Below are 16481 nucleotides of genomic sequence, written 5' to 3' on the forward strand. Positions count from 1 at the left end.
CCAATAATTTCCTGTGGGTGCTAATTGGGACAAGCTCCCAAAGTAAGCTAATTAATTTTCATTCTTTTGAGAGTGTGGTGAGCAATTACACAGGAGAGAGGCTGCTTCCAGCCCACAAGAGGCCTGTATTACAGCAATATCAATCTGGCATCTATTAATTAATTTCTGCAGCAGCATTAATCATTTCTGTGAATAGTTTCTAATGTTTCCCATTACTTTAGGCTATATACAGTATGTACAATTTCATGGAAAGTGGAAGACTAAAGCATTGTTGAAGTCTTACATTCTGGAATATATTGGAGCCTTTGAAGGTTTGAAACCAAAGGAAAAAGGAATTTAAAAATGTGGCCTTAGGCCTGCATAATCAGTAACATGGATTAGCTCCACAGAAAGAAGAAACCCTCATTGGTGTAACTTCTCTTTTAAGTTGTAAGTGATTATTATTTTACATTTACATAAGCATTGTCATATCCAAAAATAAAGAGACCGTAGTAAAGAGGTAATGTTATTGTGACCAGAATAAGTGATAATCTTGAGAAGGGTCTCAGCCTGAAATGCTGACTGTTCACTCTTTTCAATAGATGTGGCCTGGCCTGCTGAGTTCCTCCAGCATTGTCTGTGTGTTGCTTTTGATAATCTTAGTGCTGCCTGTTCTCCCTTTCCTGTTGTTATTCTCCTTTCCCACCTATCTCCCAATAGGAGCCATTCTGTGATTTCAGGAAGAGAAGTTAGAATAGGGTGGAATGGTACTGTAGTGGTTGGTACAATACCTTAGAGTACCATTACTCCAGGTTCAATTTCCGTCGCTGCCTGTATGATTGTTTGTTCTCCCTGTAACCGCGTAGGTCTCCTCAGTGTTCTCTGGCTTCCTCTGACAGTCCAAAGACATACCAGTTGGCAGTTTAATTGGCCATTGTAAATTGTCCTATGATTAGTTTAGGATTAAATTTGAGGATTGGGGAATTAGGATAAGAGTAAATTGGGGAGCACGAGATGGGCCTATTCCATGCTATATTTCAATAATTAAGTAAATGGAAATTTGAAACTGATTCCATCAGTTTGTAAGTCTGTGTGCAGTTAGAAGCAGAGCTGAGAAAACAGAAGTTGGGAGAAGTCCATCATGACATAATTAATAATCTGAAATTCTAAGCATTTGCAAAGCTTCCAATGATCTCGTCCTCCTAGCCTTGGGTGGCATGGCAATGCAGTTATTTGTCTCACTACCTCACAGTGCAAGAGACCTGGTTTCAATCCTGACCTTGAGGGCTTTTGGTGTGGAGTTTGCATATTGTCCCTCCGAGTTTTGTCTGGGTGATTAGGTTCCTCCCACATTCCTACGATGTGCAGGCTGGATGGTTAATAGATCTTAAAAATTGCCCCTAATGCATATACAAATAGAAGGTTAATACAAATGTAGTGAGAATTTAAAAAGTAGGATTAATATGGATCTAATACAGTTGACTGACCACATACTCAGTTGGCTGAAGTTTCTGTTTCTCCATTGTATCTCTCGAGCAAATTCAAGCCATCTTCTTTTTCAGCAAAATACAGCCGTTTGGCATAACAAAATATTAACCACCAATAATATTTGATTTCTGCATTTACATCTGTGGTCACCCATTAGTGGAAGTAATCCAACCTGGATTTGGCCTTAGGTGTTGGGAGCAACAATCTCGGGAAACTCTGCAGTATTGCTGCTGACAGTTAACTCCTGTACATGCGTTTCCAAAGTAACATCATGAAGCATTGCATTAGCAGTCAGAAGACATATGCTGTACATTGCCACCAAGGGGAAAAATGTGTTGAAGCAAACATGCTTTATTGTTTGACATTGTCATCTAGTTAGCCTGAAGCTGTGTGCAGCAAGTGTTCTATGTGACAGATTTTATTGAAGCTGTTTGAAAGACTTAAACCACTGTAGCTGAAGGCATAATTATTGAGGGGATAGGAAAAGATAGACAAGATTGTTGTCCCACATTCTCAAGTTATGACATTTTCCTGCATTGAAACTGATTAAACAACTCTCAATTGCATCAGCATTTTTTTTTAATCTGCTGCCTCTTTATTTCTTACTGCTCATCTTTCAGAACCTCTTGATTAGTCTGGTGCATGATGATCTTCTCTGCTATACAGGATTTTATAACAATCATGACACCTTCAAAGATTGTATTGAAGATTACCCTAGATCTTTAGGCACCTGCTGCACTATTTGTATGTATATAAAGTATTTTTCAGTTGACCATTCTGAGTAAAAGTCAGAAAAAACAATTTAAAAAATAACCCAGATATTTTAGAAAATAAATAATCAATAAATACATTTGAATATAAAAACACTGCTTTATATATCAGTCATTATTTATCGAGGAGGTAAAATGGTGCAGTGAATCTTCTGCCTCAAATCTCCATCTGCCTGGGTTCAGTTATGATCCCTGGTGCTGTCTATGCAGAGTTTGCATGCTCTCCTTGTGACTCTGTGTAGGTTCCGTCCCTGTTACTACCACATCCCAGAAACAAACAGGTAAATTAATTTATCATTGTAAATTATCTGCAAATTGATTTAGAATCAGTAAGGGGTGTTGGGGCTGGAGAATTAATGGAAAGGTGAGGAAAATAAAATTAGGTAGGTGGGACTTACGTTAATAAAATGTCAATCACTGGCATAGACACTGTGGGTTGATGAACTGATTCCTGTGCTTAATAACTAAGGTAATAAACTTTATGCCTTGAGACTTGATTTAACCTGAATATGCCAAACCTGTATTTAAACTGTTATGCCAAATAACACATTATTATTTCTTTTCTTGGCTAAAAGGTATTCGAAAATGATAGTCATGAACACAGATTTTCTGTTAAAAAAAATCTCATTTAAAGCTCAGTCCTGCACTTTGATAATTTCAAAATACCAACAGCAATACAAAGTGTTAAATTATTTGGAAGGCTTAATCTCAATGACCAAATGTAGGTAATTCTTAAGCAGGTCAAGGGTTAAATATGTCAGTGCTAATTTCATCTATGTTAGAGCTCCTCCTGCTAAAGAATAATGGATTAACATCAATAGGAGCCAAGGTGATGATTTCCTGTTGAATGTGCTATCTTCCTCATAAATCAGAAGACAGATATTGTAGAACCTAAAAAGGTAGAAACCAAGATCAATTTTCAAAAGTAATGTAATGTATTGATTTTAATTCATTGTACTCATGAAGATGGCAGTGTCACTTAGCTGCTTCCTGAATTACTTGTTACCTGCTCAGTCGTTGCATCATGAGTCATTTGTGTTCACCAACAGATTACAAATTTACAGCCAAAACATAAAGAAGCCTATGCTCAAAGTAGCATCAGACAATTAGATGGAACTTTGTCTTTTGGGCAAAGGAAAAAATGAATAGTGAAATGGATTTTATAACATATGAGGTTAACAACTCTGGGAAACAATCAGTAAACCAACGAAGTAGGATCATGATAAACTCTACTAATCCATTTTTGGTCTCAAAAACTTGCCTCTATCAATGAGGATTATAAACATAATAAAGGTTAGAGATCTGTATTTAATGGCACTTATACCTTCATTATTAAAATTATATTATTAGAAACATTGATACCTGCTTAAAACTCTATTTTAGATGGGTACTTCGCATGCTTTGCAGATATGACTGTTAAAGCAGCTATACCATACAGACTTTTGAGGGCCATACCATACAGTCACCCATTTCATCTTTCTGCATTGCTCAGCATCCTCAGTCTGCTCTACGGTTATCATTTTAATCTATAAACTTACACCTTTTGTTTTCCATGTTGTTTCTGTGTAATATAATCCATATGATAGCATATTCCAGAACAGTTTGCAGTAAGTGCTGAGTCAGTCACATTCACTGCTGAGCTTCAATAATAACTTGCACGTATGTAACTGCCAAGACAAACTTGCTGGGTGAAATCAGGTGTAACCTCAATGGCAAACTTATTGCTTTGCCAGATCCTTTCATAATATGATTTTGTCATAAGGGGAAGACAAAGTAAATTCTGCCAACAAAATTACTGAAGCATGACATCCTGATGTCAAATAACTTTGACACAAGAGATTGTGCAGATGCTCGAAACTTTGAACAATCCTCACAGACCTGATGAAGGACCTCAACCCGAAATGCTGATTCTTCATTTCCCTCCATACTATCTGATCTTTTGAGTTCTTTCTGCATTTTGTGTGTGCCAAATAATTTTGAATGCTTTAGGATATTTCCAGTCATGTAATTATTGAATAATCATTCAAATAAGAAGTTTTGCTTTCTAAACATGTAAAAACTGTTGACAATGTATTTAAATATTCATGTAGTTACACAACATAGAAACTGGCCCTCAGACTGCACATCAGTACTGACCATCTTACCTATCTATACTAATCGCACTTGCCTGCATCAATTCCATATCTCTCTAAGCCAGTGGTTCTTAAAGAGGGCAATATTGACACCCCCACCCCCACCCCCAGCTGTGAATTACAGGGCTAATTTAAGAAATGAGTTATTTGTTATAAGGAAGTCATACCTGTGCCTCAGTGCCTCATAACTGATTAGAACAATCACTATTCGCTTCATCTCTTGCAAACCCATCATTCTCTCAGACCAGGGTTCCTTCAATTAATGGTATAACGATGGTTGGGAACCATTGTCTTAGACTGCTCGAAGCACAGTATAACTGTTGAAAAGCAATGTAACACTTCTGTATTTGACATCATGAGAAATCTGGACTGAGAAAATTGTGTTATTTCCATGCCCGGCCTACACATTATTGCCATTCACTTCTGTGATACGTTGGTAGCTAGTACGATTCCCATATTCTAATCGTGCAGTAACACAACTTTTATGAATTAGGGTATGGTGTTCAAAGGGGTAAAGTTTAGAATCTGCCCTTTCAAATGGTTTTGACTGCGTTGTTCTTGCTGACGGCCCAATTGAGATAGCACTGCTGCACTTTATGTACCTTCCTGCAAGGAGTCAGGTTTTGCCTGAGCTATGCTGATAACATAGCTTTCTCCTTTATTGGTGGAGTGCTTGCAGGTGGACATAAGAAATACGGAATCGACTACGGTTGTTAATCCATACTGAAAATGGCAGAAGCAGACCCAACAAAAAGGAAGTGAAGACAGTATATTGTGGAGTATTTGAAATATGGATTTATACCAGCACCAAGCAATCAATTGCTGCCAAGGTGTCTGTTGTGTGATTTTTTTTCAAATGAGGCACTGAAACCACCCAGACTCCTTGAACAATCAAAGAGGATATGCTCTGGAAAAGCAAACAACAACTTGGCTTCTTTTTAGTCATTTTCTGAAAACGTTCAGAAAAGAAAATGTTTTCAAAATATGTTTGCCAGCACTTCACAACAAAACAGTAAACACGAGGAAATCTGCAGATGCTATAAATTCAAACAACACACACAAAATGCTGGTGGAACACAGCAGGTCAGGCAGCATCTATAGGGAGAAGCACAGTCGACGTTTTGGGCCGAGACCCTTTGTCAGAACAACAAAACAGTGACGGTTTATGAACTTCATAGAACACTTAATTGCTCATTGCTAAATCCGTAAAATCCCATACAGTTGGAAAACTGATTCAGCCAGCAGTAAGGAAGGTTCTGAATACAGTTTTGCATAAATCACCAGACCAAATAATTATTCCACTCAGCGACAACTCTGTTCAAAGATGAACAGATGAAGTGTTTAAGAACACTGAAAGCACATGGTGCAACATAGTTAAGACAACAGAAGTTACTCTGCGTTTGGATGAGTCATCTTTGCTAGGTAATGAATCTTTGCTTACTGGTTATGTTCATGTCATAAAACATGAAAGGATGCTTCAGGAGTTGTTACTTGAAAGTGGATTAGAAACAGATATGAAGAGGGAACCAATATTTTTGGTTGTTCAGCAATTTTTCAAAGAGAAGGACATTCCACTCACTAACATTCTTGCTTATGCAACATTTGGAGCAGCATCAATGACTGGACACCACTGTGAGGTCATTACTCTCTTGAAAAAAGCCGGATCTAACATATTTACCATTCACTGTGTAGCTCACAAACAACATCTCGTTGCAAAACATCTAAGTGATCAGTCGCACAAATCATTGTTGGAAATCACTGTTGGGAAGCGGCCTGGTTGAGGGAAGTGCCTGGTGTGAAAAGTGGCTCGAGTGTCTTCGGCGAGGAGGCTGAAGGAGGAGACTGCGCCACAACTGGAGAGGGTGAAGACATGACCGCTAAGCTGATTCAGTGTGCTACGTGCATGATGTGGGAGGTCAGGGACACTGATGGTGCCCCCGGCTGCTACAGCTGTGGAAAGTGTGTCCAGATTCAGCTTCTGAATGAGCATGTTGCAGCACTGAAGAAAGAACTGGATGACCTCAGGTTCATCCACGAAATGAGACTTTTCTGGACAGGACCTACAGTGAGGTCGTTACACCAATGATACCGGAAGAGAGAAAGGGGGCGACGTTGAGGAAGGAAAGGATGCTTGAAGTACAGGAGACCCTGGAGGATGTACCTCTCGTAAACAGGTCCACCCTCTTGGAAGCTGTCAAGACAGAAGATTTTGCCAGTTTGAGAGACGGACAGGTCTGCGAGTTGAAAATGGTGCAGAAGCAGAGCCGAGGAGTCAGACATCAGGAAGAGCCGTGGTAGTAGGGGACTCCATAGTAAGAGGAACTGAAAGGGATTTCTGCGGAAACAGGTGAGATTTAAGGATGGTGTATTGCCTCCCTGGTGCTAGGATTCAGGACGTCATGGACCAATTGCAGGGAATCCTCAAGGGTGAAGGTGAACAGCCGGAAGTGGTAGTGCATGTCGGAACAACCGACATCGGGAAGAAGAGGAAGGACATTCTGCAGCAGGACTTTAGAGAACTCAGAAGAAGGCTGAAAACCAGGACATCCAGGGTGGTTATCTCCGGTTTGCTTCCAGTTCCTCGTGCTGGAGAGGGCAGGAACAGGGAGATAATGGATCTGAATGTGTGGCTGAGGAACTGGTGCAGGAAGCAAGGATTTACATTCTTGGACCACTGGGATCTGTTTTGGGATAGGGATGAATTGTACAAAAGGGACGGGTTGCACCTTACTAGGCGGGGGATCAGCATTCTGGCAGACAGGTTTGCCACTGCAACACGGATGTGTTTAAACTAAGTAGTTGGGGGGAGGGGATGAACTGGAAATATAAGGATGGAGTTAAAGGGAAAGTGAAAATAAGAAAAGTTCAAAAGGACAACAGAATCAATGGAGAAGAAAGCTCAAGAAGAGATCATACAGTATGGCCAAGTGAAATAGGAATTGATATGAAAGGTGAGGGGAGTAATGAATTAAAAGTATTATATATGAATAGACAAAGTATAAGGAATAAAGTGGATGAGCTTGAGGGTCAGTTAGAAATTGGCAGGTACGATGTTGTGGGAATAACAGAGACATGGCTTCAAGCTGACAGGGAAATGAATATTCAAGGATAGACATCTTATTGAAAGGACAGACTGACAGGCAGAGGGGGTGGGGTGGATCTGTTGGTGAGGAGTGATATTCAGTCCCTTGCGAGGGGGACATAGAATCTGGGGATGTAGAGTCAGTATGGATAGAACTGATAAATTCTAAGGATAGAAAGACCCTAATGGTAGTTATCTACAGGCCCCCAAACAGTAGTCTGTATGTAGGGTGTAAGTTGAATGAAGAATTAAAATTGGCATGTCGCAAAGGTAATGATACAGTTGTCATGGGGGATTTCAACATGCATGTAGACTGGGAGAATCAGGATGGTACCAGACCACAAGAAAGTGAGTTTGTGGAGTGCCTCTGAGATGGATTCTTAGAACAGCTTGTACTAGAGCCTACCAGGGAGAAGGCAATTCTAGATTTAGTGTTGTGCAATGAACCAGATTTGATCAGGGACCTTGAGGTAAAGGAGCCAATAGGAGGTAATGACCATAATATGATATGTTTTAACCTACAATTTGAGAAGGAGAAGGCCAAATCGGATGTGTTAGTATTACAGTTGAACAAAGGGAACTATGGAGCTATGAGGGAGGAGCTGGCCAAAGTTCAATGGAACAATACCCCAGCAGGGAAGACAGTGGAACAACAATGGCAGATATTTTTGGGAATAATGCAGAAGGTGCAGGATCGGTTCATTCCAAAGAGGAAGAAAGGTCCTAAGGGGAGTAAGGGGCAACCGTGGCTGACGAGGGAAGTAAAGGACAGTATAACAATAAAAGAGAAGAAGTATAACATAGCAAAGATGAGCAGGAAGCCGGAGGACTGGGAAGCTTTTAAAGAGCAACAGAAGATAACAAAAAAGGCAATATGCGGAGAAAAAATGAGGTACAAAGGTAAACTAACCAAGAATATAAAGGAGGATAGTAAAAGCTTCTTTAGGTATGTGAAAAGCAAAAAAACGTTAAGACCAAAATTGGGCCATTGAAGACAGAAATGGGTGAATTTATTACGGGGAACAAGGAAATGGCAGATGAGTTGAACAGGTACTTTGGATCTGTCTTCACGAAGGAAGACACAAACAATCTCCTAGATGTAATAGTGGCCTAAGGAACTAGGGTAATGGATGAACTGAAGGAAATTTATATTAGGCAAGAAACAGTGTTGGATAGACTGTTGAGTCTGAAGGCTGATGTCCCCGGGACCTTATGGTCTGCATGCCAGGGTACTTAATGGGGTGGCTCTAGAAATCGTGGACGCATTGGTAATCATTTTCCAATGTTCTATAGATTCAAGAACAGTTCCTGCTGATTGAAGGGTGGCTAATGTTGTCCCACTTTTCAAGAAAGGAGGGAGAGAGAAAACAGGGAATTATAAACTGGTTAGCCTGACGTCAGTGGTGGGAAAGATGCTGGAGTCAATTATAAAAGAGGAAATTATGACACATTTGGATAGCAGTAGAAGGATCAGTCCGAGTCAGCATGGATTTATGAAGGGAAAATCATGCTTGACTAATCTTCTGGAGTTTTTTGAGGATGTAACTATGAAAATAGACAAGGGAGAGCCAGTGGATGTAGTGTACCTGGACTTTCAGAAAGCTTTTGATAAAGTCCCACATAGGAGATTAGTGGGAAAAATTGGGGCACATGGTATTGGAGACAGAGTACTGACATGGATTGAAAATTGGCTGGCTGACAGGAAACAAAGAGTAGTGATTATCGGGTCCCTTTCGGAATGGCAGGCTGTGACCAGTGGGGTACCGCAAGGTTCGGTGCTAGGACTGCAGCTGTTTACAATATACATTAATGATTTAGATGAAGGGATTAAAAGTAACATTAGTAATTTTGCTGATGACACAAAGCTGGGTGGCAGTGTGAAATGTCCGGAGGATGTTATGAGAATGCAGGGTGACTTGGACAGGCTAGGTGAGTGGGCAAATGTATGTCAGATGCAGTTTAATATGGATAAATGTGAGGTTATCCACTTTGGTGGCAAGAACTGGAAGGCAGATTACTATCTAAATGGAGTCAAGTTAGGAAAAGGGGAAGTACAACGAGATCTAGGTGTTCTTGTACATCAGTCAATGAAAGCAAGCATGCAGGTACAACAGGCAGTGAAGAAAACTAATGGCATGCTGGCCTTTATAACAAGAGGAATTAAGTATAGAAGTAAAGAGGTCCTTCTGCAGCTGTACAGGGCCCTGGTGAGACCCCAGCTGGAGTATTGTGTGCAGTTTTGGTCTCCAAATTTGAGGAAGGACATTCTTGCTATTGAGGGAGTGCAGCATAGCTTCACAAGGTTAATTCCCAGAATGGTGGGACTGTCATATGTTGAAAGATTGGAGCGACTGGGCTTGTATACAATGGAATTTAGAAGGATGAGAGAGGATCTGATTGAAACATATAAGATTATTAAGGGATTGGACATGCTGGAGGCAGGAAGCGTGTTCCCACTGATGGGTGAGTCCAGATCGAGAGGCCATAGTTTAAGAATAAGGGGCAGGCCATTTAGAACAGAGATGCAGAAAAACTTTTTCACCCAGAGAGTGGTGAATATGTGGAATGCTCTGCCCCAGAAGGCAGTGGAGGCCAAGTCTCTGGATGCATTCAAGAGAGAGTTAGATAGAGCTCTTATAGATAATGGGGTCAAGGGATATAGGGAGAGGGCAGGAACGGAGTACTGATTGTGTATGATCAGCCATGATCACAGTGAATGGTGGTGCTGGCTAGAAGGGCCGAATGGCCTACTCCTGCACCTTGTCTATTGTCTATTAAATACTGTTATCACTGTGATAAGTAAAGTCAAGTCTCATGCTCTCAATCCTCGACTATTTCGAGAGCTTTGTAGCGAGAATGATGAACACTTGCTATTGCACTTGGAAGTCAGATGGCTCTCAAAGGGAAACTGCCTCAGGCGCTTTTGACCACTTTTTGAAACTGTGGTAAAATTCTCTGAAGAATGCAATACTTCATTCAGTAATTAATTTCAGAACATTAGCCATGATATTGTTTATTTGTTGGAATTATTTGTAAAGATTATTCAGATCAATCTTCAATTGCAAGGAAATGGTGTGAATCATATTAAAGCCAAATCAGTCATCTCCACATGTGTGTCAAAATTAACCCTAGTTAACTGCAACTTTGGGTGTTGCGACCTTTTCCAATTTCTGAGACTCTCTGATTTGGAAATGAAAGAAAGAATACCGGACATTGATCCTCAGGTATACTGTGCCCACCTGAGTGAGCTGCATAAAGACATGTCAGAGTGATTTCACGATCCTCTTTTGATCCAAATTCCAGATTGGATAATAAATCAATTCCTGAACACTTGTCATGAAGAACTAACAGGAAGGATGGAGGACAAACTGATCTCACTACAAAATGACTTTCGGGTGAAGCTGAGGTTCAAAACATCATCCTGTACTTGTTTGCAGAAAGGAATCTCTGAGCGCTATCCTGCTCTCTGGAAAAAGGTCAAGATGTTCTTTATTGCCTTTCCAACATCATATTTAGCAGAGCACGGTTTGAGGGCAGTCACCAAGCTTCTTTCAAAGGAACAAAATAGACTGCAAATTACTGAACATGGGGATCTGAGACTCTTAAGTGGCATTCAGCCTGATGCTGAAAAGTTGATATCACCACATCAAGTCTATCCATCCCAGTGTAAGGTGGAAAAGCAATGAAGTAGTGAATATTTGGACTACCAATGTAAGCTCTAAAACTATTGATGCAATTGTTTACACTGTGAGAAAATAGATTTCTTTTTGCAGCTTTAAATAGATTTGAGTACTTTTTACAACTATTTGTCACCACTTTGAACTTGCAGTCCTTATTTTCTTTCACTGTGATTTGTAAAACAAAATTCTTTATAGTTTTAATGTAATGGTTGGAAAGGGCAGGAGGGGTTCTGGGGATGTGGTTTGGGAGCAAATGGAATGGGAACCCAAAAGGTTTGGGAGCTACTGCTCTATATTCTCCCTATTCCAGATGCCTCTTTAATATTCAAGTCTTCACGACCTCCTTAACTTTTCATTCTGCATTCTAAGTTCCTTTTGTATGAAATAATTGCCCTCCAGATCCTCTTTAAGTTTCATCTGCTCATATTAAATATGCCCGCTAGTTTCAGATACTACTATCATGAAAAAGGCTATAGCAATCTATCTTATTTATTCTTTTTATAATTATATATACCTGTACCATGTCATGTCTCAGCCTTCTTTTCTCCCAGATCCAGCATAGCCAATCTCTCCTTAATGTGCCAGTCATTCAATTCGCGCAATATTATTGTGAATCTTACTCAAATCTTCCCTGTAGTGTAGTGACCAGAAAGGCATACAAAACACCAAATGTGGCCAAATGAACAACAGTAACATGACACTTACACACAGTGGCTCAGCCAAAGCCATCAGCCGCCTTCACCACCTATGTTGCTACTTACAGGGAACTGGCGTTTGTATCCCTGCTTCTCTCTGTTCAACAACACACCCTGGGGCCCTGCTATTCATCGTTATCTCACATTCTCAGTTTTGATTAAAACGTCTTAGACCTAAAATGTATTTCTTTCCATATGCTCTAAGAATTTTATGTTATTATTTTTCATTGGACATTATATATCTTGAGATGTGCTTCAAACAGAGTAAGGTGAAATATAATGTTAATATTCTTCATTTCTTTCTACAGTATAAAGAACTATTGGTAACTCAGAGTGATTGGTTAATTTTTTTGCAGTTTTAACATAAAGTCATCAACAATCTTAATTATTAAAATCTCAACGTGCCTTCCATTTAGTGCATAATAATAGAACATTGAACAGAATATTTGACAGTGGTACACTGCATGCTAAGGATATTTGGGCACTTTGTACAATTTGTGAAAAAACAGTTTTCTGCAGCATGGTAAATACATTAGGATAAATGTTTCAATCTTTAAGGGAAGTAGGTGTAATTTGATATAGGAAATGAACCTACATGAATATTAGGAATAGAAAATTGATATTGATAATAATTTATCAAAGTTCATTACACATTTGGTAAAGAAATGTAGTTTATAAAATGTAGGTTTTACAAGTCATAAAATGTAGGAAGTTACATACAGAAAATGCTGGAGGAACTCAGCTGGTCAGACAGCATCTACGTAAAAGGGAACAGTGGAGGTTTTGGGCCTGGGCACTTCATCAGGACTGGCAAAAAGGATGAAAAGTCAGAACAAGAAGATGGTGGTGGGATGTGGAAGAGGAGCAAGAAGGACAATGTGGTAGGTGATCAGTAAAGCTGGGAGGGTGGGGGAAGTGGTAAAGTGAAGAGCTGGGAAGTTGATTGGTGAAAGATAAAAGGGGAATCTGATAGGAGAGGATAAAAGACCATGGGAAAAAAAGAAGGGGGAGGAGCACCAGAGGGAGGTGATGGGAAGGTAAGGAGATGAGCTGAGAGAGGAAAATGGGAATGGGAGAATGGTGAAAGGAGGCGGGCAATTACGGGAAGTTCGAGAAATCAATGTTAAGCCATCAGGTTGAAGGCTACCAGACAGAATGTAAGATGTTGCTCCTTTAACCTCAGTGTGGCTTCATCATGCTTGTAGAGGAGGCCATAGACTGACGTCAGAATGAGAACGGAAAGTAGAATTGAAGTGGGTGGCCAATGGGATATCCCACTTTTTCTGGGTGATGGAGAGTAGTTACTCAGCGAAGGGGTCTCCAATCTATGTCATGTCTCACCGATACACAGTAATCTCCACCGGACTCACAATTGAAATGTCATCTCACCTGGAAGGACTTTGTGGGGGCCTGAATGGCATTGAAGGAGGAGGTGTAGGGGCAGGTGTGGCACTTGCTATGCTATTTTATACGTATTATTTAATTTAGAATAATAAATTATTGGTTTTTATTTGCTTTTATCTGTGGTTATAACTTCAAACTTAGAAGAAAACTAAAGTGAATATACAAAACTTAGATATACAATATTTTCTGCAGGAGTTTAGCTTCCACTTTGTGTCATTATTTTCCAACATTTGCCTGTTCCAAGCTCTGCTTCTGTCTACTGACACCCTAGCATTACTCTTGGGAATGTCTTATGGGAAGTATTGTTATTATCAGTACGATAGTATCCCAGATAATCATAAGACTATAAGATATAAGAGCAGAATTAGGCCATTTGATCCACTGAGTCTACATGATTGATCCAATTTTCCTCTCAGCCGCAATCTCCTGTCTTCTCTCCAAATCCCTTCATGTCCTGACCAATCAAGAATCTAGCAACCTCTGCCTTAAATATACATAAATATGCACTCCACAGCTGCCTGTGGCAAAGGATTCCACAGATTCTCCACCCTAACCTATTAGAGATTTAATGAAATAATATATTTGTATGGTATAGACTAGATAGCAACTGTATTTCCATGTTAGTCCTTTAATCTATCTTAATATTACTAACAAACAGTCTCTGTGGATGTTTTAACATTTCATTTTTTCCGGAGATTTAAAGACACTCCCAGAGAATTGTAAGGCTTAATAGTTACAATTACACACCATTGATCATGATAAAAAGTAAAATTATATTCTGTCTTCGCTCAACCTCAGTACTGCCCCTAATAAAGAAACAGAGTATATAAGCCACAAAGGAGCTCAAAATAATAGTTTTCATACTGAATTCTGGAGGAACTCAGCAGGTCATGCAGCATCGATGAAAATGAGTAAACAGTTGATGTTTCAGGCCGCCCTTCTTCAGGACTCAGTATTCCTAAAGGAGGGTCTCCACCTTAAAAGTCGACTGCTTCCACCTGTCCATAGCTACTGCCTGATCTGCTGAGTTCCTCCAGCATCCTTTGGATTTCCAGCATCTGCTGATGTTCTCATGTTTGTAATACAATTTTCATTCCATTTTCTTGTCTTCTATAATAACCAAAGAGGTTTCTTTGAGTACAAATATACTTATAGCAAATAAAAGATAAAGATACCATTTGAAAGCCTTGTGTTCTTTGCTACCTGTACTTAATTCCCATTTTGCTGGTGAGAGCATGTAACTTGATTTAGCTCTGGGGACCAAACTCTGTGCATCTATCTACTTTGTCTCCATGCCATTAAACAATAAGAAAACATAATGAAGCTTAATGATCTGAACCAGGCAAAATTAAATCTTGCTATATCTTAATTCAGATACCATTGAATGAATTTGCAGTGGAATTCACATTTAATAGAGATTTTTTAATACAAATAAACTGTCAGTAATTAATTGTTTTTCAGGGTGCACAGTGTGGAGATGGATTTAAAGTGCGTAATGTATCTTGTAATGTTCATGATGGGACTCTCTCTGAATCGGCAAAGGTGGTGGAGAATGAGAAGTGTGGCAATGAGGCAGCTGGAATAAATAATATTGAGAGAGGACTAAAAATACCTTGTTCAGTGCCTTGTCCAGGTAATATTTCACAAGGAATCCTTATAAAGCTGTAATTACTCAACCAAGAAATCCTTCTTTGTAGTGATCATTGTTACTTGGCATTTTACTGACAATTAAACGATTCAAAATGGTTATATTTCTATGTAAATTTTATTGTTTTGCAAAACTGCAGTTTTATGACACTGCATTTGAACTTATGTGATTGATTATCATGCTCATATTAATGTTTTTGTATTTGTTGATATAGGCTGTGACTGTAATCTCTGGGATTTTTTTATTATTATGCATTAGTTCTGTGATAATTTTTGTAACAGAAAGATTCATTGACTTTGATACAGATAAATTATCCAAGTTGTTACATGATATAATTTAATCTAAAGTTTCCACCAAGCTACTGCTAATACTTTTCACAGTATTATATATACATATAAAGTTGATAATCCCATCTGCCAAACTCCCATTCCAATGACAAACTAAAGCAATTTGCTATGGATTGGGTGCCGCAAGGACTCCACAAGTACAGCAGATCCTGTGGAGATAAAGGAAACAAGTACCAATCAAGGTTAACTTTCATTGGAATTTATAAACATCACTGACTAGTAATTTGAGATAATGTATACTTTGCTGACTTTATTTTCATGCTTGTGCAATTGCAATTAATATTTACACCTCTGCAATATGAGTTAGTATGACAGTCCATAAAATGTCCACCATATTTATTAAAGTCTTTAACCCTGTTTATATTTGTATCTTTATAATTAGTTCTGAAATGGATTTACAGTGAATGTTGCTCATCTTTTTTTTTAAACTTTTTTATTGCATTTTTAAATGGTTACAAAGTATGAAAAAACAATGTATATAACCCATACCCCCTCCCCTTAACCCCTCCCCCCTAACCAAGATTTAACCTAAGTTTTCACACATGCAAATCACTTTCACAAGATTAAAAAGTCCCTACTTCAAAATTGTGCCGCCACCTCTCAAATGGGTATTTTCTGTACAATCCTCTGTTGCAATATGACCACCATACAAGGCAAGTTCAAATCTGGCAGATTAGGTGTTGGAAAGTACCACTCAATAAACTACTGAAACATTGAAAGCAGCACTTAAATTTTTTCCCATGTTGTATTGTGTTTATAACTCCTGCAATTCACAGAAGAATTGCCTTCTCTGGAGTTATCATTTTTGTTTCTATTTCTAAGCAGAGAACTTTAACATTCCAAAAGCACTTACTGGCCAATGTTGCTATTACCGTTGCTTGTTTTCATCATTTGAAGCTTTCCTGCTAATTCTAACGAGTGGGCAGCACCGTAACATAGTGGTTATCACAATACTTCAGAGCAGCAGCTGAAAGGTCAGTGCTTGATTCCTGCTGGTGTCTGTAAGGAGTTTGTATGTTCTCCCCCGACCACATGGGTTCCTTTCAGGTACCTCGGTTTCCTCCCATGTTCCATATTATGTTGGCACTGGAAGCATGGTGACACTTGTGGGCTGCCCTCCACAATCCTCGCTGATGTAAATTGATGCAAAATTATGTATTTCATTATATATTTCGATGTGCACGTGATGAACAAAGCTAATCTTTCTAAATTCATCAGAGTTCATTATTAAGGATGTAATTTCAGAGTATTTGGAT

The 16481-nt window shown here is 39.2% G+C and overlaps 1 protein-coding gene across 5 annotated transcripts in view; it reads left to right on the top strand.

Annotated features, from left to right (window-relative positions):
• Positions 1-16481, top strand: part of thsd7ba (thrombospondin, type I, domain containing 7Ba) — a 969622-nt gene that overhangs the window by 895298 nt on the left and 57843 nt on the right. For 4 of the 5 annotated variants that reach the window (XM_059970235.1, XM_059970236.1, XM_059970238.1 and 1 more), the window contains exon 22: positions 14692-14863. The exons of the other annotated variant lie outside the window; for it this stretch is intronic. In XM_059970235.1, the coding sequence (XP_059826218.1) occupies positions 14692-14863 (172 nt within the window). The remainder of the gene's footprint in view (positions 1-14691; positions 14864-16481) is intronic. 5 annotated transcript variants of the gene reach the window in all.

Source organism: Hypanus sabinus, chromosome 5 (genome assembly GCF_030144855.1).
Source record: "Hypanus sabinus isolate sHypSab1 chromosome 5, sHypSab1.hap1, whole genome shotgun sequence".
Taxonomy (NCBI): domain Eukaryota; kingdom Metazoa; phylum Chordata; class Chondrichthyes; order Myliobatiformes; family Dasyatidae; genus Hypanus; species Hypanus sabinus.